At 41.3% G+C, this 26,786-nt stretch overlaps 2 protein-coding genes across 8 annotated transcripts in view; one reads left to right on the forward strand and one right to left on the reverse strand.

Moving 5' to 3' along the window:
* The window catches only part of MAGI3 (membrane associated guanylate kinase, WW and PDZ domain containing 3), an 82,079-nt gene that overhangs the window by 28,697 nt on the left and 26,596 nt on the right, over positions 1–26,786 (reverse strand). For all 5 annotated transcript variants that reach the window (XM_075055771.1, XM_075055772.1, XM_075055770.1 and 2 more), the window contains exons 2-6: positions 6,914–7,030; positions 5,028–5,147; positions 2,608–2,817; positions 1,126–1,300; positions 193–272 (exon numbers count right to left, since the gene is read on the reverse strand). In XM_075055771.1, coding sequence (XP_074911872.1) covers positions 193–272; positions 1,126–1,300; positions 2,608–2,817; positions 5,028–5,147; positions 6,914–7,030 — 702 coding nt within the window. The remainder of the gene's footprint in view (positions 1–192; positions 273–1,125; positions 1,301–2,607; positions 2,818–5,027; positions 5,148–6,913; positions 7,031–26,786) is intronic.
* LOC142043934 (endogenous retrovirus group PABLB member 1 Env polyprotein-like) lies at positions 18,393–26,728 on the forward strand. 3 transcript variants are annotated; one of them, XM_075055781.1, is made up of 2 exons: positions 18,393–19,102; positions 24,750–26,728. In XM_075055781.1, exon 2 carries the CDS (start codon positions 24,887–24,889, stop codon positions 26,144–26,146), a length of 1,260 nt encoding a protein of 419 aa, XP_074911882.1. In that variant the 5' UTR covers positions 18,393–19,102; positions 24,750–24,886; the 3' UTR covers positions 26,147–26,728. The 3 variants fall into 3 exon arrangements, with proteins under 3 accessions (XP_074911882.1, XP_074911883.1, XP_074911884.1); XM_075055782.1 differs by lacking the exon at positions 18,393–19,102 and adding an exon at positions 19,128–19,401; XM_075055783.1 differs by lacking the exon at positions 18,393–19,102 and adding an exon at positions 21,613–23,777 and having other exon boundaries at positions 24,750–25,272.

Raw genomic sequence — 26,786 nt, forward strand, 5'->3', positions numbered from 1 at the left:
ACTATGGACTTCCCCAGTCTTATGTAAACTCTTATTGCCACCGAACTAGGGACACTCAGCTCTATACTGCCTGTGCCAGAGCCACGTGTAGCAGGAAAAAGCTTCTACCACAGCAGTAATGGATTGTATCCAGCTGTGATAAACTCAAGACGTTTATCAGCACAGGTAACACATGAATTCTGAACATCTCACCTCCATCTTCACAATCTTCAGGAGCTTTGGCCTTCTTACAGAGCCGTGGATCAAGCCACGTGGTTGTCTTGGTGTTATGACTGTGGAGCAGAACACATGCCATTAAAAGAAGAGAACTCCCTCAGACTGAAGAAAGTTTGCTTTACTTTTAACTTTTAAACATTTACCACCATAAGCAAACTGTAGCTTTTAGATAATACAGCCTTTATTTGTGTCTCAGTCACATCATAAAATGTTAAAAAACAAAGGCAACAATGATGCTCAGAGGTACCAGCACACTGGAGACTCTCAGATGTGAAATGTTAGAGGTACAAACACTCTCCCCTGCCCCTGAGAGCTCATGTGGGAATAGCAGCTGTTTCTACCTGGAAGGAAAAAGTATTTTTAGCCTCTTCTTATGCTTAACTCTCAGCAAAGTCTCTGTTTCATTTTTGCCTTAGAATTCATAAATGAGGATGTTTCACATGTGCACATGAGCTACTTTCCTACCCTGTGCTTTAATCTGTGCTATTTGTATTTTTAAGCATGCATTCCCAGCCAAGAAACACAAGCAGTGAATAAAGAATAAACAAGCTCTTGGATTTCACAGAAACTTGACATAGTGAAGGTTTATACGATGTTATACCTCACGTAGCAATACCCACCCAGCTTTGTATTTTGTGAGATACAAAACTCATATTACAAACAAGCTGACTTTACATGTGGAACCATAAGGCTTTCCTGTCTGATGGCAATTGTACAAGTATGCAACACAGATGACTATCAGTAAGGAACATAACAGTAGGAACAGATTAAATTTCATAGAGAAATAGAAGCAGTAAGAGCAGAAGGAGAGAGGTGTAAGAGCAGCAGGCAGCTTCCTAGACTGCAGCCCATCAGCATTTCTCCCCTCCGAACGGCATACCAACCCCTGACAGGTGTCAGTCTACTCACTCAATGAAGTAGATCATGCCAGTGTCAGTGTAGGCCATCTCCCAGTTCTTAGGCAGTGGTTCCAGAGTTTCATCCCTCGACAAGTAATTTCTGAAGTCCATGGAGCTGCTTGTCTGGTTGTAGCTGGGAACAGGTTTCATCCAGTCAGGAGAATCTGAATGTTTTTCTTTGTTTTCTGCAGTTGTTCAGGGAAAGTGTTACTATTTGTCAGATGTTTATATTGTTTCTCACAAAGAACCACCCTCTTAATCTGGCTATGAGTGGATGTCAAACACGTCCCTGCATGTGATGTGCATTTTTCCACTTTTTTTTTTTCAGCTGTGAACTTTGAAAAGCTGACATGAAAACACTGAACTCTGCTCTTCCCCTGCCAAACAGAATTAGCCTTGTATTATGTGTCTGACCCTACCCTGAAAAATCAGCGCTGGCAGAAATCAAAGTTCACTACACTTTCTTGCCATTCCTACATAAAGAACAGCGTTTGTAATGCCATCAAAAAAAACCCCAAATCCTACCAATATTCCTCAAAGCACCAGAGTAAAATGTAGAGAAGACCCAAACTGTCAATAAAACAAACACCACTCCCTCAAGCCACAAGAAGAAAATGCTCCCAAAAATCCCTGCAGAAAACTTTAAATGCAAGCCTCCACCCTTCAGTCCCAAGGTTATGCTCAGTATCCTCCATCACATGACGATGTCCATGACCTTCACCTAACAACCAGCCCGGCCACCGGGCCGCTCTGGGCTGTGGTGTTGCCAGCCCTGAAGCTTGCAAGATTAGGTCAGGTCTGGTCAATATAAGTCTGTCTTAAACAGTCACACAGAGGATCATCTGCAAATGCAATGTGACGGTTTCTCTCCGCCACCAGTTCTTCCCCCTCGAGATGAGTAACCATGACAGCGAAAAAAAGAGGGCATCCTGCCAATCTTTGAAAGGTCCGACTGGACACTAGTGCAGTCTCAACGCACTCTGCTTTATTTCTCTCCATAAACTCCCCTTCAGGCAGTTTCAGGTTGTGCAATAGATCCCTTAACCAAAATCATGTGAAAATTTTACAGTATGAGCTAGTGTTGCTCCTTAAACCAATCACTTCACTAAAATCTCCTGCATACAAATTCAGTAATCTCCTCAAAATTAAACAATAACATTTACAGGGTATGAATTATACTCTGCAAAAGATTCCATGATTTGAAGAGTGGATAAATTTTTCCTTCCTCCTCATGCAACTGGCCGATACCCAGCACTACATGTTCTCTACTGAGCAGCGCATTTTATGATGCAATTGCACATCTGGCTGAGAGAACAGCTGTTTCTTTTTAAAATATAATTTCAAAATCAAGTAATAACACCAGTCTGAATAGAAAAACGCCTTCAAACTTTACCAAAACTAAGGAAGCGGTTCAAGCAAGCATGAATGTTTTTTGTATACTTCTTATCCATTCATACAATACTTCAAGGAATTTCTCCCCTTGTCAACCAACCTATCCCTCCGCTGCCATTAACTGCTTCCTTTTCCTCCTCTTCCTCCTCTTCAGGGAGAGAACTGTCCATCCTTTGCATTTTGCTGACAGATGTGGTTCTTTTCCTCTGTGATTCGGTATCAAAATCATTGTCAAAAAGAACTTGATCCACTGGATCAGGCTGAAAGGGACTGGGCTCTGCTGGAGGCTTCGGAGTACCATAAAAATTACCTGACAATGAGACAGAAATCAAGATCATTAAAGCACTGATACATGCTGAAAATACTGGCAGTGAACATTTTATTGCCCATGTGAAGTGTTTTTGGCGAAAGACCTGAACTGTAACTTAACTTCTTAAAGAAGACATCAGCAGTATCAAAAAACATTCAACAGTCAAAACCTATTTATTCCTACATTGTCTTTTTGCCAATGATGCTATTGGACATCAGAAAACCAATAGATTTAATTCAAAATTTCTATCCTTCTACATATTTTCAAAGAAAAAGACAGATTTGTTACTTTGCCTGGAATTCACTAACGCTCCATAAAGAGACTTGGGGAACAGTCTGAGAGAAGCAAAACAGTGAAAAATCAATTGTTCTTACTCTATATACTGATTAACTGATTAACAGAGTAATATGCAGCAGCAGAAACACACTAAAGTCAAAAAGCAAATTAATTTTGTGCAGAAACATAAAGTATCTATTTACACAAAACCAGTTACAAATAATTGCTTTTAAAGTTACAGTCCTACAATTTTCTACTGACAATACACTTGCTAAACAAAGCTGCTAATATAGCTTCATCTAAAAATGATTTGTACTTGACAAAAATGAACAGATTTTTACTTCATTATTTAAGTCTAAAACACAAAGACTAGGAATCATCTGTTGTTTTCTGGAAAAGAATTTCAGCAATTGACCTCTCTCCTGACTGCTCATATGATTTTTATTAGGGAACTGAGCACACAGCAGGAGAACTTCCCAGAATTCCTGTTGGGGTAACTTTTGGTGGCTGGATATGGTTTTGACCATGTAAAAAAAAATAAATAAGAAACCCTTCTGAAAATATCAGTGAGGGTGAGGCTCAAAGTGGTGACAGCCAGATAAAGAGGTGCTAAGGGTGGGGGAGGAAGTGCTAGTTCAGTCTAAATTTGCTTAGGAGATTTCCAGACAGGACGATGTTAACAGACAGTACAAGGCATGTAAACAAGGAGGTACAGAGCCTTTCACAGAATTTTCTACTTTGGACTTTTTTTTTTTTTTTTTTTTTTTTTTTTTTTTTTTTTTTTTAGGCAGGGGGGAAACCAATCAAAACCACTTAAGTGCCAGTAAACCACCACCTACCAAAGAAGTCCTCTAGATGCATGCTTAAACTTGCTTTAATCAAATATATGTTAAACATGTGTAAAAATCAGGCAGGTTTATCATCTGGTAAATTCTGTTGAACATCAATGAAAGCTGCACATGCTCAGTATTTCTGAAAATTTGGTTGTAATTTGGTTGCCTTCAAGTACAACTATATATTTGAAAAAAAATCTAGCCAGATCATAATTCAGGTTTTATAAACTTGGATACAAAAAGCAACGTGAGATGTTTGCAATTTTTTTTCTGTTCACAGTGTCAAGAGGTAAGTCATTCAATAGTAAAAAGCAGCAGAAGGCAGGCAATCATTACTTGAAACCCATCTGCAACCAGGAGCACTCCACAGGAGTGCAAGACATCCCAGGGCTGAGCCAGTCAAACTGGTCTCTCCTCCCTCCCACTTTAAACAAAAGGGGGGGGTTCGGTCCATCCCTCCACCCCAGAGTACAGGGATGTGAGGAAGTTATCTCTGACTGCCAAACCCTTTAAAACTAACCAAAGCAAAGCAAAAGCCCACCACACAATGGCACCTCCATGACTCCTCTGGATAACCAGTTCCTCACGGTTCACTACCTTCATTACAATGTTTTTCCCCATCACATTTAACAAAACCAACTTTGCTACAGATTTGGACAATCTGGTCTAGCAAAATACTTGTTTTTTTCCCTGTTGTATCAGAATTGCCCTTGCCTCTTGTCCTTTTGATGTGTGCTTCTGAGAAGAACATGGCTCTGTTCTCAAAGGTTTAAACAAAATTGACTGAATTCTGTTAAAACAAAATTGTACCAAGCATAGACAAACATTTTCAGAATGCTTCCTCAAAAATGCAATTGGGAAAATAATCAGACAGCATTAAGACTGGTTGAAAGGACAACCTGTGATTTAGTAGAGAGCTTTAAAAAAAGACCACTATTCCTCTTCAGTCTAAAAATAGACTTAATATTGCCACTCTACTAGTGTAATGACCATCAATGGGCGGGAAAAGTGGCACCTCCTGGGTACAAGGAACTACACTTAGACCAAGATACTGGACATGAGTACTGGGTATTCCCATTCCATTAAACTTCATCAACATACCATCATATGTTCCACTTTCTAGCAAGGCTCCACTTTCTTCCAGTGCTTTAAACTGCTCAACAGGAATGAAATTATAGTCTACCCCAGGGACCTCCCCATCTCTGGGAGCCCTTGTAGTGCCTGAAAAGACAGAGAAAACACTCTTGTAAGATACTTAAGTGCTGCCTGCTGTACAATTCACTAAAAACAATATATTTTTGAATCTTTATGCAATGATGATGTCAATCCAGTAAGATAAGAGTTAGAACACTGGTGAGCAAGTGAACAATAACGTATAAAAACTAGGCTGATAAATTACGTAGGTACAACAGTTGCATTGAGGAAGGAGGAGAAAAAAAGGCTGGGCGAGGTAATTAGAATTCTTTCTTACGCTCAGTGAACCAAAAACTACTTCTATGGAAGCTGACGATGCCTGGGCTAGGCAGTTGCAGTCTGGGATTCTGGGGGGCTGTTTAACAGCTGTGGTATTTTAATAAAGCTATAAAGGTGCTTCATGTCTCCATTGTTTCCACTCACTAATTTGCACCGAGGTCAGCGTGACTAAGCACATTTGATTTTTGGGCCACCAAATCCATAACTGGGCACAGAAACTATTTTTTAACCTTACAATTCAGAGCATAATTCAGCTATACTCCAAACCCTGGCTGTAGGTAAGCTTTTTCAAAGTAATCAGTAAATTGCTGTGTTAATGCAGAAGTTCTCAAAGCGTTATGTCTATAAATACGGGCCTCCCATAGTTATAATAGCTTAATTAAAGCTCTCCTGGAAAGGACTCCACTGATTCATTACTGCCCATAACCTAATAGCCTTTTAAAGGCATATGTCAATTTTTTCAGGCAGCAGCATGAACAAGAGCTGCTAGTAAATAAACTGCATTTCACTATTATTATCTTTTAAGAAAGTCACAAACTTTTGGGCACGGTAGTTACAAAAATGTTACTTGACAAACTTTTAAGTTTTTAGTGCAATGAATATTTAAATACAGTCGGTGATGAGCCTTTTTAATCCGTGAACCTTTGAGACAAGGTAAAGGATGATCTTGTGATAATTAAGAAATGAAATGGCACAGAAGGGTGAGAAGCAACAACAGGGTATTTGGCAGCTGTAAGAGCGTCCTGTACCTTGAACGGTGCTTTCTATAAATGTCCACTCATGTGAGCAGTAACCTTTAGGCACCTCGCTAAAGGCAAGTTAACACCTGCGTCAGTTGGACCAAAAGATGCTAGCAGATGCTCAAGAGCAGAAGGGCTGGCATAACTGATGAGACAGGTCCATCCAGATTCTCTCACTAATTAATTCTTGCTGTGACACTAAAGTTTGTCCATACGCTGTTCCTTCCTCCTCTTCTTGTGCCACAGATTCACTCTCCCTCCCGCCACCACCTCCTTGTATGGTCTTCTCAAGATGAGCGAATAACAGTTCCCCTGTAGCTTCTGCCATTGCAACCCTCCCGCAACTCTCCTTCCAGCTGCGCTACTCTGCCTAATGCACATGACCCTCTCAAGGTCTCAGTTTCCTCTTTCTGCAATACATTGACAAAAATCAGGACATGTTTGCACTGCTTGATCATGCTGAGGAAGATTTATTTCCCATGGCAGCTGTGTTTATTCTAACAACAACTGAACAACTTCCGAAGGGTAAAACACAGATAATACTAAAACACTCTGAGCTATGAATTCTGAAGTTTTGCTGTTTTGTCAGTCCATATTGGCTGTACCTTTTCATTGCAACTTAAGATACGAAACTATTCTAGCAAAATCATTTACAGAAGTTCCTGCTGCAAGGTAAAACAATAAACCAGATTAAGAGTGAAGGCATTCAAAGCTCTCAAATTATGTGACGGTTAGCAGGAACAGATCAAATGAGGCTGATCTTTACATACTTACAAGGGATGGTTCTCAAGTAGAGATTGTCTCTGATCACTTGCTGGAGTTTATGGTCTATCGAGCCCTTCTGGAACTGAAGGCTCAAGTAGTGGCGCAAGTCTTTGTTGATGACTTTTCCTTAAAGAACAACAAGCAAGAATAACTTGTAAAAATTAAGCAGGATCTCACAACAAGAACAGCATTTCACTGCTATAAACATTTCAAAAAAAGAAAGCAGCAGAAAGAGTTGGATTGTTCTAAATGCAATGACCTGAATGGAAAAGCCATTCTACGCTACCAAAGCCTGACTCTCTGCTGCTGTAAATTGGCACGGTGATTTTAAGCACAGCTGAGCAACAACCATCCAACCTCAGTGTCTCCCAAGCAATATTCTGGAATTGTTTGGACATCAATAAGAAATATTAAAATACAAAATCTATTACCAAAATTAAAAGTCTCTATAGCCAGGAAACTGCTTCAAAATATAGTAAGAATACTTTCTATTCAATTTACACCTACTGGCTAGGCACCTGAACTCAGTATTTTGTCACATGGGAATCTGCATTCCTGATGTTATAAAAAAAGAAATATTTTCTTTTTAAAAAAACTACATAATAGGAAAGAGTTTTTTTACAATTATTCCTTTGCAATACTTCTGTCAGGCATCATTAGCGAATCTGTCATATCACTAGATAACCACGGCCCCTTCAGCACACAAATAACTGATCTCTTGTATTAGTGCTTCATCCTTCTGACAGATGGGTACAAACCAATCTTTTGTACCCTGTCATCTTCCCAGAAAGCACATTAAATAGGGTTCAGTGACCTTGACAAATTTAAGTTACATACTACAGCAGAACAGTCGGGGCTTTAGGGAAAAAGACTCAAGTCTTTGTCTTCAATACTCAACCTAGGAGATGGCCAGTAGCAGGCATATGCTGGTGTATCACAACAGCCGGAACAAAAGCTGGAACAGACAACTGCTCCTTTTAAATTATGTCAGCAACAAGTTACAAATGTATTAACCTGCCATAGGAGTGATTCTGACAGGAGCCTCTGAAGCCTGCTAAGACCAGCTGCTGAAGAGACTACCTCAGAAGGCCCGAGAATGAAATGGGGCACAGACCCACATCAGCCTTAATACAAAGCTCACCTACACCTTAAGCTGAGATTACTGTACTTACATAACATGTCAAATTTGGAAAAAAACCAACAAACCAAATCCCAAAAAACCCTTCCACCACTAACAAAGGTTTCCCAACCATGTGTCACTGCTGCAAAGGCAGTTGCATATTTTGGTTTTGGCAAGTTTGCACTTTCCCTTCCCTTTTTGCCAAGTTAAGGGCAAATACACACCTTATACTTGTCTCTGAAACATTTACTCGGCTACCACCATTCACTAACAGCAAACCATGTCTCAATTTGTGCCCTTTTCCCTCTGCTGGAAAGTATTTAAAAGCAAAACCAAGATTACCTATCAGCCCTCTCTTCATAGAGGTTTGTGCTGTCTATAAATTAACCAAAACCCAAACAAAACCACCCTAAGCCCCCAAGCAAAGAAAAGCCCGCCGCACACCCACACATGCCCCCAGGAACACAGGCAGCACACCTGCTGCTTAACACCAGCCCTGAGCTTCAAATGAAGTCCATTTCTCACCCTCCTTTAACACTGTCATTTATTTTAAAATTATGCCCAGAAACACAAAAAGCATTCTACAGCATTGAGACAACACAGCAGTACAGTCCTCACTGCTTTCCAGGAGTTATACAAACGGTACAGCAATTCTCACTAACATGGGTGGGGTGAGCAGCACCCCCCGGCCCCCGGACTCCTTCCCAAACACGAAACTCACAGTAACTCTGCAGCTCCCCGGGGTCTGACGCTCTCTGTTGTTATGACAGCAAGCCCCCAGCTCAATTCCCTCTTTTGCCATCATGAGCTGTTCTTTATAAAACTTTGGATTTGCTTCCTGCAGCATAATGAGCAAAACATGCCACAGAAAATGAAAACAAATGGTGTAATCTCCAGCAAGAAAAATATTTTCCATTTGTTACTACAAATCACTTTATTATTTGTAGACAAGATGGTTTCTCAACATTAAAAAATGTTTTACCACTAAAATGGTCCATCCATCTCCCTGTCAAAGCCAGATCTATAGCACTGCACTTTAACAATACAAGCATATTTCACTTAGGCAGATCAATACACACATATTTCACTCAGGCAGATGAATCTGGTTGTTTAGCTATGTTCAGAGCGCTGCACATTGGACAAAACTTGGCAAGAGGTGAAAATCTGTACTGGATGTAGAATTAGAGATAGAGACTTTATCCACTGATCTTACCCTCTTCATGTTTTAAAATTTAAAAGCTCATAAACCCTTTTCAATAAGTATCAACTCAGTCCAAAAAAAAAAAGTAAAACCAAAGCTGCTGCTAAGGATATGCCAACACTGAGGGGTTAATCTTAACATTAAAACCTTGAAGACTGGACTATACTCTAAGACCAAGATGACTAAATTGAAGATTGAAAGGATTGCCTGGGGAAAACAGAAGAAAGTCAAACAGAATAGCAGGCAGAGAGAAAATGACAGAAAGTCACATAGAGAATGGTGTGCATTGGAAAGCAGAAAAATAAAGTAATAGTAAGGATGCTTTAGGCAACCTCCAGAGCTTGTTCTTATGCAAAAGCCAGATATTTCCTCCTTCAGGAGCTGAACATGCTCCCTTACATTGTTTCACGCAGGCTTTTAGGAGAACTTCATGTATCAGGCTCTCCAAAATGACCTAATAAATGTCGAGTTGGTGTTTGTTTTGGTGCTGAGCTGTCTCTGAAGGACGACACACACAACACAGGAACCAGTCAAGAGGAATAATGTATTTTATACCATTCGGGTTCTGCAAGATGAACAGGCACAAGCCTCTTGTTTTCAGTTTTAATTTAAATTAACCACAAAGAATGAGGATATGCACACTGCAGTTCAGTAAAGAAAACTAAGTGACTGCAGAAGAAAAAAAGCCTTGAGTACCACTGCAGCAAAATACAGCGCTGTGAAGGACAGAGGCAAGTGTGAGTGACAGAGACATTGCGAAAAACGGGGGTAGTGGCTTTCATCTCTCATCACACCATAAACTGCAACAGTAAAGTTGCCTTTGCTGCTGTACCTAAGCAGGACAAAGATAGCTATTTATACATGCAACCTGTCATGGAACTGCTAAAGTATATGCATTGCAATTGCAAAGAGATGAGTATTGCCATGGTACTACTAGAATTCAACACAAAGAATGCTGTTTCTAAATTAGCAGTATTGGTGAAACAGCAAAGCTCAAAGTTTAAATATGCAAATAAATTTTAAGAATTCAATCTGTGAAGATTTTATGCTGCTGCCCAATAATAAGTCACAGCAAAATAATGTCACAAGTACGTCTGGCTAATGCTGCTAGTACATGGAGTCCATCTGCGACATCCCCCACAAATCACTCTGAGGACCACACGGAAATTCTCCATTTCATTTTGATGCACATTTTAGGCAGGCAGACATAGGTGGCAACTTTCTAGAGGCACGGCACATCGTATTCACTGCACTACGCGGGGAGCTATATTCCGAAGTTTCCATGCCAACAACTCCTAGAGACAGTGGCATCTATATGCTAATAAGGAGCTGCAATGCTGACGGGCAAATGAATGAGTACACAGTGTTCTTCTTTCAAACTTTTCGAAAAATACTCTACTGTTAATTATAAAAGCAATTTTTCAAAGTAGCAGTTTATTAAGAGCATACTACTTTCCTATTAAACTATATAATTCATTACTAGGGCTTACAGTTTCACCGTAGCCTTTAGCACAAGACATATTTTAAGGGACCAGCTGTGAAAATGGAATTACACTCCCTCAATATAGAATCATAGAATGGTTGGGGTCGGAAGGGACCGAAAAGACCACCTCGTTCCAACCCCCCTGCCGTGGGCAGGCACACCTTCCTCCGCTAGACCCGGCTGCTCAAAGCCCCATCCAACCCGGCCTTGAACACTTCAGGGATGGGGCAGTACTCGTTCTCGGAGAAAATTTTTAAAAAGCCCGTCCGCAGTCCCGGTGTGTTCCACTGGTGAACCGAAGGGTTAAAAAACCCTCAAAAGCTCACAGCAGGCAGGGCGGCAGCCGAGGCCTTTGCCCAGGGCCCGGCCGGGGGTGGTGGTGGTGGTTGGTGTCCCCGGCAGGGACCGGGGCTGGGGCAAGGCTGGGGGCTCGGGGGGGGAACAGGCCCTGCTCCCCTGGGCCGGCGCGGCCCCTGAGCGGTCGGGCAGGGCAGCGGCGAGGAGCCGGTGCCGCGGCAGTCTGCCGCCACCTCCCGGCGCCGCCGTGCCGCGGGCCCGGCCCGCCCCGCCGCCAGCAGAGCCGGGGAGAGGCGGCGGCGGCGGCGGGCCGGGCCGGGCCGGGCCGGGCCGGGCCTCGGCGCCCCGAGCGGGCCGCGATGCAGATGGGCCTGGGGAGTTTGAACCGCGCTCCCAAATTCCTGTCACCCGACGCCCCGCTCCCCGGACGCCCTCGGCCCTACTGCACACAGGGCTGCTGAAGCGTGAAAGAAGGAAAAAAGCACAGATGAGGTGCTGCTACACAGTTTTGTTTTCTCGATGGAAACAAAGCAGAGGAGAAACGTAAACAGAATTTCATCACGTAAATTCAGAGTTTCACAAGTGTAAACAGAACTCCATACCCTCCAAGGTTACGCTCGGCTGGGTGATGTGTTACATAAGCAGCAATTGCAAAAGGCAACCCAGGATATGAAAATGCCACATGAAACACACATTACGGGCTAATCAAACGGCTAAATGGCTTTGCTCAAAAGTGGCTAACTAAAACAGGAATTATCGGGGTTGATCAAGTGGAAAACAGTTACTGTTTAATTAAAACTAGGCTATCAATACATAAAGTAAGATTAAGCGATCTGTGACGTGACCAAGCAAAAGCTGTTTAAAGAAATGTTCAGCCACAGAAAGCAGATACGTTGCACTAAGAAACCAAAGTTCAAATTAGTGTGCAATGCATTAACTTTATGATGTTCCTCAGCAACTACTCATATATGATAATTTAACGCAAGTTACAGATCCAAATGCATGCATTCACTGAACACAAATTCTTTCTAAAAGGATGCAAGAGAATCACCATTTTCACAGAAAAGATAGAAGAGCCTAACAAGTGACACAGCCTCCAGTACTTGCACTGTGATGCTGCCCACCTAACAAATACACCTACATACCCAGTATAAGAAACACGTGGGAGGTTCGAATTATTTCAATTAAATTAGAAAGAGACAGCAACATTTTGAGAATGTCTGACGCAGTCAGCAGGTGTGGTTTTCCTCAGCTTGTGGGGCAGAAACATCGATGGATTACTATGCAAAAGTCTGCTTTTCTTTCACGGAAGAAAAGGGGCCAGCGGCCCTGGGACCGCCGAGGATGGCTGAGACTGACAGCACTGCTCAGCAGCTCATGTTCCCGTGCTACAGCCCACCGAGGGCTCCGTGGACATGCTCCCACTCAACACTTCCCTGTCCCTCTTCCAGGTAACACATGCAAGAACCTACGTGCCAGCAATCCATCCGCCTGGGAACAGAGATCCTGGTCCCGTTATCCACCAATCTCCACTCAAGGTAACTTCTGCTCATTCACTAGGTAACTGCTGCTTCTTCAAAGAGCAATCAAGCTCACTGTCAGGTGAAGCATTACTTTCTAAGAGATAAGGAGTAAGAAAATCACTGTGTTCAGGCCACAGGGCTCAATAAGCACCTACATGCCATCTGGTGATTACCAGCTGCTTTGGAGTTAAGTCACTGCAAGGATGTTCAAAAGACCAAAAGCAGATAATCATCTCAGGAATGTGACATGTATGCTTCTGTCGTTTGCCTTTTAATGAGACTCAAACAGCAGTAGGTCCACACTGCTCCGCTCCCAAAGTCTAAATTAATCACATCTTTTGATTGCCAGATCTGACATCAGAAAAGGCCAACCGTTGACTAATTCAGCAGAGATTCTCCAAAGGGCCATAGTGGGCAGGTCTCTGGCTCAGATATTGTAAGGGCATCTTGATTTGCTGTATCACTGGTAGGTAGCGACATTTGTCTGAAAACGGCAATCTGTCACAAGACATAGATTTTTCCCCTGACAATGAACAGAACAGACGAGGTAAAGAATGAAACTTGATTTCCCAGAACAAACCACGGGAGAAGAGCCAAATACCTTAGAAACTTATTTTTTGATGCAAAATGCGAATGATGTATTTTACAAAGACAAAATACCCACCTTTAGATTATTAAAGGGCATAAAAAAAGAACAAAAATATATTTTAATCTGTTCTGGCCATACTAACAGACTTCTCACCTTCTCCCTCAACCCAGGATCATTTGTAGAGATTTGGGTTGAGAGCAGACCAACAAACATCAAGAACCAAACGCTTCTGAAATTACCGACGCTGTTATCAGCAGAAGGAGAATCAGGAAATGACTTGGGAAAGTTACTTCATGAGAGAAGGGAAAGTCCTGAGGATGAGAAGGTGATGAGCATAGATAAAACTGAACTGAACTATTTGGGAATACAAATAGGTATCAAAGGAGGTATTATGATTCAGAATAATGCTGTAAGGAGAAAATATTTTTAATATGTATTTTTTGTATTCCTCAGTAAGAGGTCTTAGAAAGCTTTCAAATATTCATTAACAGACTCTCACTAAAGCTTGCTGGGCTGTGTGAATTTCCCTCTACTAAATGTCTTCAGTCAATTTATTCTCTGCAGACAGGGACAGCAAAGATATTTTTATTAAGCCATGCTGCACTCAGCAAGCTACACGAGTGTTCCCCAAAAAATCTTAGATAACATGAAACTCTGCAGACTAGAGCCACTGGCACAGGGTTAGTATCAGCTGTGACACGACTGTGGGAACAGCTGACACAGCCCAGGTTTAGGTGATGAATGTACACAGATGAGCAAGAGGCTCAGGAACAAGTGGAGCGAACATGGAAAGGAGAGAGGGGCAGAGACGCAGCCTTGCATGGCATCTATGTGGGGAAAATCCAAATCGGTCTCGTTGTGCAGTTCTGGAAGTTATTTCAGCATCTGGAGAAAACATGTTATAACAAAGGGAAAAAAAGGTATTTGAGAAATTATCAAAACTTTCAGGCAAAGGACAATTCGAGAGAAGTCCTTTACACTGTTCTTCCTTTGTGATGAGCTTTTGTATACAGCCCTGCCAAGCACATCCCAGCCTTCTGAAAGCTTGAAGAGACTGCTATCCATTTGCTTTATTTTACCATGCTTTTTAATTGCATCACATAAAGGAATTTAGGAAACACTAGCCATATGAAAATCATTACCCTCCTGCATGCCAATGTCCTACGGAGATATACTCAGGGGACATTCAGACTCAGGGTACGTTTCTGCTGGTGAACCTGACCTGCTCTGCATACTTTCAAGCTGCCCTGCTCACCGTTTTCCTGTGCAATGCATCCAAGAACTGGACATTTAATAAATATTGAAGAACTATATAAATAGCTACATTTATGAGACTGATTTTACAAATCCCTACCAAATACTCCAAGGCATAGAGTAATGACACAAGACTAACTGGCACAGGTGGGAAGTCCCAGAACATCAGCATAGAATGAAGGAAGCAGGACTGGAGAAGACCTCACCGACAAGTGGCAGGACCTGCCCAAGCAGCAGAGGAAGGAATTTAATTCCTCCAAGTAACAACTAACCTGTAAACTTTTAACTACAACAGCAAATCTTGTTTCTTTGTACTGAAGAGAAATCATGGTGCAGAGCATTTGCCGATTACCATGCTGTAAAATAAAGGTTGTTAAGTGGCTAAATGTTGCTAGTGTCAATCTTCTTTAAAGAAAATTGAATTAAGGATCTTTTATGTAGCTGAACTATGGCTGTGTCATTAAAGATATTCTGCAAATTCAGAAAAAGTAAAGGGTATGTCAGATTCATCTAATTACATTAACATGATAGACATAGAACAATTCGTAGAAGAATTTACATAGGGTCTACTGTACAGAAAAAATCTCAAGGCACTTCATAGCCACAATAATCCATTAAGCCAGACTCATTTACTAGCTGAAAGCTGAAAGATATTAGAAAGGTTTACTTTGAAAGGCTTGTTTAATTGTAGTTTGTTATATGCTGTCCGGTAAATTCTTGGTAATATTTCTTATTTACGGAAATTATGGTAGAGATAAGCCTTACAGTTTTAGTAAATCATATACACCATAGCATTCAAAATACTGGAAGTGTGTTTTACAGTACTTCTGAAATAAATGAAAAACTGTTTATCCAGATTTAAGAAACAAGGTTGCCACAAGCTTCATTACAGTACGTACATCCCACTTCACTTTGGGGATCTTCCTATTTTTGTTAATAACAAAATACACTTAGAAAACACCAATAACTCCGAGTTTTGACTTTTTACGCCTACAGATTTAGGACATTGCTCATTACTAAAAATGATCAAAGAGGCAATCAACACAAGCCTTTACAAGATAATGCCTTAAGATCTTCAGTCAAGGTGGTGACTGATTCAGGGAGATAAAGTTTCTCAATCCTCATTCTTGAACATCACAGCATAATGTGTTGTATGTACTGTTTCTTTGAAATCTTACAGGGTTGGAAATGTTCTACCAATAAACAAGCCCATTGTTGGTAAACCTATGCAAAAATAATTTGGCTTTGTGTTTGCTTATGAACTTCATCATCAAAGCCTTTCAAGTTTTGAAGATAACTAAAATATGCTTTGGAAGGCATATCCCCAAACAATCTTTATGAAATAAAAAAAGCATTGGCAAATAATGCATTGTTTATTCTGAAAAAACACTTGGAGCTGAGAAGGACAAGAAATGAAATGTAAACAGTGGGAGCCTGTATGCAATCCTCCAGGTTTTTATTTTTGGCAGTATAGAAACAGCAGTCTCAACTGTAACAGAAGCCTCTAGATTGTGAATATCCATGGCTGAGTTCCTCATCTACCATGAAAAAAATAATAAAAAATCTATTGTTTAAGTGCAGAAGGAAGAAGAAAGAAAATATTGGCAGAACACAGGTGGCATTTAGATGGAGTCTTTCAGAGCCATTTGGTTGGTACATAAAAAATCCACTTGTTACCCAACTAATAATTGCTGCCGTTTGCAAATAGATGCATTGTAGTAGGCTGAATCTTGGAAGCGAAGAGTAAAGATCCAGCACTGTGAAATCAAGAGGTTTTTAATAGAGGAAAGAATCACTTTGTACCACCTACCCTGAGCTCATGCCCCCCAGCTCCAGAGCACAGAACTTCTGTGGGCAGGGTGGGTGGACACTCCCCTGCACCCACGGAGGACAGCTCCCATCTAACCACAAAGGACAACAAACACAGCTTTACTTCACCTAAAAGCAAAAGCATTTAGCTCACATGCCAGAACACATACCAAACAAGGAGAGCATCAGTAAAGCTCAAGTGCAAAGCCCTGGGCTGCCAGGCCTGGAGAAGCAGGAGCGCAGAGCTCCCAGCAGATGAGCTGCCCCTTCCCTCTGATCTGCTCCTCGGGCATTGCCCCATCTCCGCAAGGGTGTCTGCGGCCAGCTAACACACTGCAGGACAGTGACACGCACTGCTTTGGAATTGCAGAAAAATTTGTAAATTAAGACCAGCTGCATTTGGAAACCCATATGTAGGACAGTGACAGATAAAGGCTCTACTGGACTCAAAAACAAGCAGCATTTTGCAGCAATTCTATTTCAGTTACAAGAATCTCCATTAGAGCCGAGCACAATTTTGTGAACAGGTATGTATCTTTTCATGAAAATAAAGTATATACATTTAGTGAGGTTCACATGAAACAAAACATACATGTAAAAACCCAAAAATATTAGTACACAGAGATAATGAGAAATTTTGGCAATTACTGGTGGACCACACAGTTCATTGGTTTTCACCAAAGGCTACTTTTTCTTTTCTGCATCTCATTACACCTATAGACATTCTCAGCCTAGGCATGATTTCTGTGGAATGACAGCAGACATCATTTTAAGTTGGTTTTGTGCAATGCATAGGTAGCAAAAAAGTTTGCATAGCCTAATACACTTTCTGCCTATAACCTTAAGGATTTTTAAAATTAAAATCTTTGAGTAAGTTCAAATTTCCAGATGCCAGCTTCAAGCATACTAGTATCAGAAATGATTACAGTAATACACTGCACATGCAAAAAATCCATTAACCATGGGAGTACAGTCAGGAGAATTACCAATGGGTAGGGTTTTCTCTGATAACGCCAAGTATTTTAATGTACCATTATTAAACAGGAGAACAGCAAGGCACAAAGAACTGTACAGCTGTTTCTGATATAAGATCAGACACTGAAGGAGATATGAGTAGAACTCAAGTGATTTAAAATAATGAATGGCTTTCAAATAAAATGCAAACATAACCATTTCCTTCAACTTAACAGTAGGGAAGAAAAATGCAAAAGAACTTTCCACAAGAGAACAGTTTGACCTTTTATATTATATATGGAGAGTTTCCTCTCCTCTCTTCGATTTAGTATTTTCTTGAGAAGTGAAAAAAAGCACTGAACAGATCAACAGTCTTTTGCCTATTTATAAAGACTTGCTATATTTTCAAGAGATATTTTAATCTTCTACTTTTCTCAAGATCCTTCCCCATACTTCACTGGGAGGCAGCATGTATCCTACTTAATTCACGGGAAAGATGAAGCATTTTACAACTTGCTGAAACAACCAAGACTCACTGCAGAGAATTTGGTTTTAATTACCATGGGTTAGTACCTAAAAGAAGAGATATACTCTGCTCTCAGCTCAGACAGCATTTTGTATTTTCATACTATTACAATGGCTGGGGGGGGGAAGAGTCAGTGAAGAGTGTCTGTGCAGAAAGTCACCCTTGAGACATCACTGTTGATACACCAGATGAAGCTGTCCTTCTTGCAGGTCAGCAGGGAAAGGCATCCTTTCATCTGGCTGCAGCTGCTCTTTCTCCTCACCTCCACGGCTGCTCTGCTTGTCCCTGTCCTCCTCATTTTGTAGCAGTCCCCACAATACTCCATCCGCTAAAATGGCACAATTTCTATCTCAGATAAGATGTGTTGGCACTGATGATAAAGAGCAAGAATCCAGATAGACTGCACCCTGTAAGCCTCTACCGCTGCCAGGTTTAAGACAAAGACAAGGATTTACAGGGATATCTGGAAAGCTCACTGAGCACAGCCTGGGAGCTTGAAACACAAAACAAAACGTAGATTTGCAAGATTGAACTATGCCTCTCTAAGAGAGAAACGTAAAGCATGAGAGGCAACAGGTTTCTGACATAGTAACAGTAGGTGAATACAAACACACTGAGCAGGACAGAATATGATCTAATCGAACCACCATGCAGGTGATGGCGCCTGTACAGCAACATGCAAATGGGCTCAAACGTGTTAAAAGAGCGTGAGAGTGTGTTACAACTGATATAGAGAACAAACGTGTGCTTGTGAATCTGCTTACTCGTAAATTTCCTTAACAATTAGCCGCATAGTTGCTTGACAAGAATATAGCCTTGACTAGGTACAAGGAGGATGACCATAGATAAAGGTTGCAGGCCATTAACTCTAGCCTTGATTAGGAGTCTTGGGAAACAGGCAAAAATGTAGATAAGGAAAATGAGCAAGGACATGAGCGATAGCAGCTGGCTAGAACCCTACTGCGCAGAATCACTCAAAGGGGTCAAACAGCGGACAGGTGAGGAAGACTACGAAAGACCACCAGAGGATCTCCGAGGACCACCAGAGACCCCAATACGCCTGCGCAAAAGAGAGATAAATATGTTAATGACTTCTCGGAAAAGTAATGAATATGTAATATGTTTCTCGGAAATCTAATGAATATGCATGTAACCTCTATATTTAAGTTGTATGATTAGACTTAACGGTATGCACGATAGGTGGAGCGATCCCCCGTGCATCCAGCGCTGCCAATAAAGAATACCGACTCAATTGTTTATCCAACTTTTGAGTTAATTTCTTTGAATCAATCTGGCGACCCAGATGGGACATTCTCTGCTCGGCTGCAGGACCCGCTGAGAACAGGACTCCCTAGGGTACCCCCGGGATTTTCCCGGAGGGACTCCTCGCCTCACTCGGATCACTGCGGGAGCAGACAAGAACACCATCTGAAGGAATAAAGGTATTCTTTAAAATTTTTTTGGTTGGGACCGGTCATTTGGGCTGTCCATAAGTCATAAGATTTACTTATGCAGGATGGCGTATGCCAGGTAGTTGATGCTCTTGGTATACATTTGATTTTGGTTTGATACGTGTTTGGATACTTTTGTTTCAGTATACTTGTATGCTGTTGTGCACTTTACGTGCTTTTGGTTTGGTGCCCATACATGTACTTTAATTTTTTGATTTGAATTTGTTTCGGACCTTTTGGCTAGTTGAACGCGGTAAACGACCATTGGAATCGGATTACGGATACTGTTTGTGAGTTCTGAATTAACACAGTGTTGAAACGGTGAATTGAATGAATGAGTGAGTGAGAAGCAGCTGCAGAGAGTGTGTGTGAAATTCCGATCCGCAGTTTCGTAACTCTGGAGACGAATGAGGTGTGACTGACTTACTGATGATTTGGGACGTGAACTCATACATTATTATTGTAGTTATAAGTTTGAGTTTGATTGTCTTACTTGTCCTGTGTTGTTGTTGTTGGAAGAAGTTCCCTGTTTGGTGTATTATATAAATGTGGGGATATGAATGGTGTCCTCTGCATCCGGGAAACGAGTGCAGACCTGTATATATCCTAGAGTGTGTGTGGTGTAAACGAAAGTTGCAAATAGATTGTGGAGAGGATATTGAATGCCCTAAGTGTCGGGTTTGGACTTCCTGGGACAAGAGGGAGAGAGTCACGTATACAGTGGGAATAATTTGCGGTTGGGAAGATAAAAATCAGAGCAAGTAATATGGGAGGTAAACAGAGTGGTGGAATATTGAAAAAGAGCCCCTTAGGCTGTATCTTGGCACATTGGAAGGAAATAGGGGGGCCTCCAGGTGGAAATGTGGATAGAAAAACTTTGACAAAATACTGTAATCAATGGTGGCCTTTATATAAATTAGATGATGATGAAAAATGGCCCTTTAATGGGACCTTAAACTACAATACTTTGCTGCAATTGATGCTGTTTCTGAGACGGGAAGGAAAGTGGGATGAAGTAATATATGCAGATATGTTTTTCACTCTGAGAAATCATCCAGAGTGGCAGAAAAAGTGTGGTATCAATTTAGCTCCACGAGACCCTCTTGTGCTAGCAATAGAAAAGGAGCAAAGAAAGAGTACGGGAAAAATGAAGAGATGCTGCTCAGCATGCAGCATAGGACAAAGATGTATAAAATTAAAGAAAAATGAAGAGAGGATGGAGGAGGACCTTGATCTCTCTTTACCTCCACCATCCTCAGAGGGAAATTCTATTGAGAACCCAGGTGCGGAGGAACCTGAGGAAAATGTAAAAACAAAAGATTTAGGTTTCACACCTATAACGGCCCGTACTCGAAGTAAGGTGGGCCCTATTATTCAGGCTCCTCTGAGACAAGCGGTGGGGGTTACTGGCCCTACTAGAATTAAGATACCATTTACAATGAATGATTTGGACTCGTGGAGAGAAATAGTAAAAGAATATCGAGATGATCCTGAAGGAGTTGCCAAGAGATTCGAGCTGATTGTTAAAAATCAGGACCCAGATTGGAAGGACATTGATTTAATGTTGGATGCCCTAACTGAAACTGAAAAACAATTAATAATAGGGAAAGCACGAACTCAAGTACAAATCCAAATTACCGCTGGGGTTTTACCCGGAACAGTAGATACCCATGTGCCAAGAACAGACCCTAACTGGGACCCTAACGATAACCATGATTACCGATTGTTGAAAAGATATCAAGAATGGATAAAAATTGGCATCGAAAATGCAGTACCAAAAGCGGTTAACTGGTCGAGTCTATATGCTGTGAAACAAGGTCAGACTGAAACTCCCACGGAGTTTCTTGACCGACTGAGAGTGGCAATGCGAAAGTATACTACTTTAGATCCTGTTTCTGAGGTGGGGAAACAACAGTTGGTTTCTCTGTTTTTGAGACAATCTTCGGAGGATATAAGGAGGAAACTCCAGAAATTAAAGGAGCCAGAGATAAGGGATTTAGAAAAGTTGATAGAGGAGGCCTGGAGGACGTATCGGAATAGAGAAGGGGAGGAGAGACGAAAAATGGGAACAGCTATTGCCGCAGCTACAATAGCTGCGTTGGGAAGACAGAACAACTCCCTTCGTGGGAGGGGTCGGGGAGCTGGGAGGAGGGGAGGCTTACGCCAGCCCCTAAGATCAGACCAATGTGCTTATTGTAAAGAAACAGGTCACTGGAAAGGACAATGTCCCAAGCTGAATGGAGCACAAGCTGTTGTAGCCAATGTTACCTCTGGTCAATGAGGGGGACCGGGAGAATCCACCCTAGCGGATCCACTGGTTAAAGTTAAGCTAGGGAAAGTAGAACAAGAGGTGGATTTTCTTGTAGATACGGGAGCATCTTACTCAGTGTTAAATCAAAGGCTAATACCAGAGGATGAAGAGTTTGTGACAGTAGTGGGAGCTACCGGCCAGCAGAAAAAAGCTTATTTCCTAAAACCGCTTAAATATAAATTGGGTAAGCAAATAGGAATACATAAATTTCTGTATTTACCAGAATCCCCTAAATCCTTGCTAGGTCGTGATCTGTTAGAACAATTAGAAGCAGAGATTGTTTTTGAAAAAGGAAAAATGGAATTGAAAGTCAAGGAAGACCAACTAATAAAAATTTTAAGTTTAGCATTAATACAAACTGAATCAAAATTTGAAGTACCTCCAGAAATTGTTGATCAAGTATATCCTGGAGTCTGGGCTTCCGAGGTTCCGGGAAAAGCTAAAAATGCAGCCCCCATAGTAGTTAAATTAAAACCCGGAACAGAACCTGTCAAAATTAAACAATATCCTCTGAAATTAGATGATAGAAAAGGGATAAAGGAAATAATTGACAGGTTCTTGCAGTATGGAATATTAATTGAATGCGAATCAGAATACAATACCCCTATACTACCAGTCAAAAAGGCAGATGGGAAGAGTTATAGGTTAGTCCAAGATTTGAGAGCCATAAATAAGATTACAGAGGATATACATCCAGTAGTCGCGAATCCATATACATTGCTAACAAAACTAAAAGATAGCCAAGTTTGGTTTACCGTACTGGATTTAAAGGATGCCTTCTTTTGCCTGGCCTTAGCCACAGAAAGCCAGAATTTGTTCGCTTTTGAATGGGAAAATCCCGAGTCCGGGAGAAGAACTCAGTTAACATGGACAGTGTTACCACAAGGTTTTAAAAATAGCCCCACCATTTTTGGAAATCAGCTGGCGAAAGAGCTTGAGACTTGGATGCCTCCAGACAACGAAGGAATTTTGTTACAGTATGTAGATGATCTCTTAGTAGCTACTGAAACTAGAGAAAGTTGTATTCAATGGACTGTAAATCTTCTTAATTTCTTGGGTTTGAGTGGATATCGAGTCTCTCAACAGAAAGCTCAACTGGTCCGACAGCGTGTGACCTACTTGGGACTTGAAATCTCGGGAGGACAACGAGAGCTCGGGACTGAGCGAAAAGAAGCCATTTGCCGAACCCCGGAGCCCCAAACGGTAAAAGAGCTGCGGACCTTTTTGGGAATGACAGGTTGGTGCCGCCTTTGGATATATAATTATGGACTATTGGTAAAGCCATTATATGAGTTGATAAAGAAAGACCAGCCAAAAGTGATTTGGACTGGAAAAGCACGAAACGCGTTCAAACAACTCAAACAAGAACTAATGAGAGCTCCCGCTTTGGGGCTGCCTGATGTTTCAAAACCATTCTGGCTGTTCTCTCATGAGAGACAAGGGATAGCTATGGGAGTATTAGCACAAAGACTTGGTCCCTATAAACGGGCAGTTGCTTATTTTTCCAAACAATTGGACGAAGTAAGCAAGGGATAGCCTGGTTGCCTTCGAGCCGTCGCAGCAGTTGTTATCAATATTCAAGAGGCCCGAAAGTTTACCATGGGACAGAAAATGACAGTGTTAGTCTCTCATACAGTTTCAGCGGTTTTAGAACAAAAAGGAAACCATTGGCTCTCGCCCCAGAGATTCTTAAAATACCAGGCAGTGTTAGTGGAACAGGATGATGTAGAAATTGTAGTTACTAACATTGTCAATCCAGCCTCTTTCCTTAGTGGAACTTTGAATGAACCAGTGACACATGACTGTATAGAAACAGTAGAAGCAATATATTCCAGTCGACCAGATCTTAAAGAAGAACCTCTGGAGGATGCCGAAGACTCCTGGTATACCGACGGGAGTAGCTTTATCAAGCAGGGACAACGTAAAGCAGGATACGCAATCACAACCACCCAACAGGTAATCGAATCTGAGCCTTTACCTTCCGGGACCTCAGCCCAAAAGGCGGAGATAATTGCCCTTACCCGAGCGCTGGAATTGGCAAAAGGGAAAAGGATAAACATTTGGACAGATTCTAAATATGCATTTGGAGTAGTTCACGCTCACGGTGCCATTTGGAAAGAACGAGGACTGCTAACTGCTCAAGGAAAGCAAATAAAACATGCAGAAGAAATTCTGAAGCTCTTAGAAGCTGTGAAGCAACCAGAAAAGGTGGCTATCATGCATTGTCGAGGGCACCAAAAAGGAAACACAGATCCAGAAATTGGAAATCGATTGGCAGATTATGAAGCCAGGCGAGTGGCTGAGGAAGTAAAAACAGAAGCGTTATCCTTAATACCAGACGGTAAAATCCAAACTGTAAGTATAAATCAAAAACCAAATTATTCGAAAGAAGACTTAAAATTAATTGAAGATCTGGATGGTAAAGTAGAATCAGATGGGTGGGTCCGTTTAGCAGATAATCGTATAGTAATACCATCCAATCTAATATGGACAACAGTTTTAACTGAACATAATAAAACGCATTGGGGAGCAGATACTTTATATAAGAGCCTAAATCAAAAACTAATAGGGCGTAATTTGTATACGATGGTGAAACAAATATCTCAACAGTGTGAAGTTTGTTTACGTAATAACCCTAATGTAACAAATAAAGTAAAATTGGGAGCAATTGGCAAAGGAAATTATCCGGGACAACAATGGCAAATTGATTTTTCGGAACTCCCAAGAAAAGGGGGGTACCGATACTTGCTAGTTATGACTGACACATTTTCGGGCTGGCCGGAAGCTTATCCCTGCCGAACAAACAAAGCCAGAGAAGTGACTAAGGTATTGTTAAATGAAATCATTCCTCGCTTCGGAATTCCAGCAACAATATCTTCCGATCGAGGTTCTCATTTTTGTGCTAAAGTAATACAACAAGTAAGTAAAACTTTACAGATAGATTGGCAGTTACATACCCCGTATAAACCACAGGCAAGTGGACAAGTTGAAAAAATGAATCACTTAATTAAACAGCAAATAGCAAAGATTGGTCAAGAGGCCAATCTAACCTGGCCCCAATCTCTTCCCCTGGCATTACTCAGAATAAGAGTAAAACCGAAAACCAAAAAAAATCTAAGCCCTTTTGAAATATTGTATGGAAGACCATATCAGTTTCGGTTTACAGGAGAGGATTTAACCCAACTGGGTACAGGATACTTGTATGACTATATGGTATCCCTCCAGAAACAATTAGAAAATATAAATAAACAGATTTTAGGAACTAGGGCTAGAGGATTAGATCAGCCAATTCATCCCTTTAAACCAGGTGATCATGTATATGTAAAGATCTTTTCAGGACAACCCCTGGAGGAGAAATGGGATGGCCCCTACCAAGTGCTGCTGACGACCTTCACCGCCGTTAAAATCAAAGAACAACCGGCTTGGATCCACTATTCGAGAGTGAAAAGGGCACCTGAGAGGCCATGGACGGTCATCCCTACAGGACCCACGGGTTTGCGATTCTTCAGATCATGATGGTAACGGCGTTATTACTCGGTTCAAATGAAGCTCTATGGAACTTGAACTCACATTTCTCCTTGACACAAAATATTTCCCAAATCTTGAACAGAACTGACTGTTGGATATGCACTCACATGCCAGAACATAGTGGAAAGGCGATCTCGCTAATTGGTATTCCGATACCAAACAATTACTCCTGGACCACTCTTTGGGAAAGTACCTCATGGTATACCGATGTTGATAGAATCCAGAAGTTGGAAATAATTAGTCCTGAGGCCCGGGAACCCTACTGTACATGTGTACAGAGATGCAATCCACCTATAGGATTTGGGAAAGTCGATTGTGTTAATGAAACATACGTAGAGAATCACACGGTTTGTAACAAAACCATAAATATTGGAACTTCAATTTCTGTAAATACTACCGCATGGCCCGTACCAGAAGGCAAAGGATGGTACTGGCTATGTAATGATACTGCTTGGAAAGTCCTGCCAAAAAACTGGAAAGGAACATGTACACTGGGGGCAGTGGTTCCGAATATGACTATACACAATTCTCCTCCAAAGGGATGGGTGCGAACACATTTCCGAAAAGTTAAACGAGATGTTGAGAACCCTTTGGTGAGGAGACCTACTGCCTTCCATACTTTTGTCCGATGGTTCCTTCCCTGGTTAGGAGTGAGTGAGTTAGAAAAAGCTATAGTTAACATTTCGACAGTAATAGAAAATCTTGAAAATAGAACGATCGATGCAATAAAAGCCCAACAATTGGAAATATCTAGTTTATCTCAAATTGTTCTACAAAATAAAATGGCACTGGACCTACTACTAACATCTCAAGGTGGAGTATGCACAGTTATAAATACAAGTTGTTGCATGTATGTAGATCAAAGTGGAAGAATCTCCACCGATTTAGAGGAAATCTGGAAACAAACCAAAGTATTACATGAGGTGGCAAAAGATGACCTCTCGTGGGGATTTCAAGAATTGTGGGATAAATTAACATCTTGGCTACCAAATTTTAAGTGGCTAAAACAAATCTTCGTAGGGATAATAATTCTAATAGTATTGGGAATAATAGTCTGTATTATGCTCAGGTGTTTTCTGTGGTGTTGCCAAAATACAACGGAAAATTATGAGAATTGGAAACGGAATAAAGTTAAACATCAAGTGGAAACCGGGAAATATTTCGTCCGGTCTCTCGAAAATAATGGAATTATATGATTGCAAAAGAATTTGCAAAAGCATAAAGAAAAGGGGGGAATGATATAGAGAACAAACGTGTGCTTGTGAATCTGCTTACTCGTAAATTTCCTTAACAATTAGCCGCATAGTTGCTTGACAAGAATATAGCCTTGACTAGGTACAAGGAGGATGACCATAGATAAAGGTTGCAGGCCATTAACTCTAGCCTTGATTAGGAGTCTTGGGAAACAGGCAAAAATGTAGATAAGGAAAATGAGCAAGGACATGAGCGATAGCAGCTGGCTAGAACCCTACTGCGCAGAATCACTCAAAGGGGTCAAACAGCGGACAGGTGAGGAAGACTACGAAAGACCACCAGAGGATCTCCGAGGACCACCAGAGACCCCAATACGCCTGCGCAAAAGAGAGATAAATATGTTAATGACTTCTCGGAAAAGTAATGAATATGTAATATGTTTCTCAGAAATCTAATGAATATGCATGTAACCTCTATATTTAAGTTGTATGATTAGACTTAACGGTATGCACGATAGGTGGAGCGATCCCCCGTGCATCCAGCGCTGCCAATAAAGAATACCGACTCAATTGTTTATCCAACTTTTGAGTTAATTTCTTTGAATCACAACAATCTAAAAGGGTCAGAACAACAATTAGAATT

The sequence above is a fragment of the Buteo buteo genome, chromosome 23 (genome assembly GCF_964188355.1).
Source record: "Buteo buteo chromosome 23, bButBut1.hap1.1, whole genome shotgun sequence".
Taxonomy (NCBI): domain Eukaryota; kingdom Metazoa; phylum Chordata; class Aves; order Accipitriformes; family Accipitridae; genus Buteo; species Buteo buteo.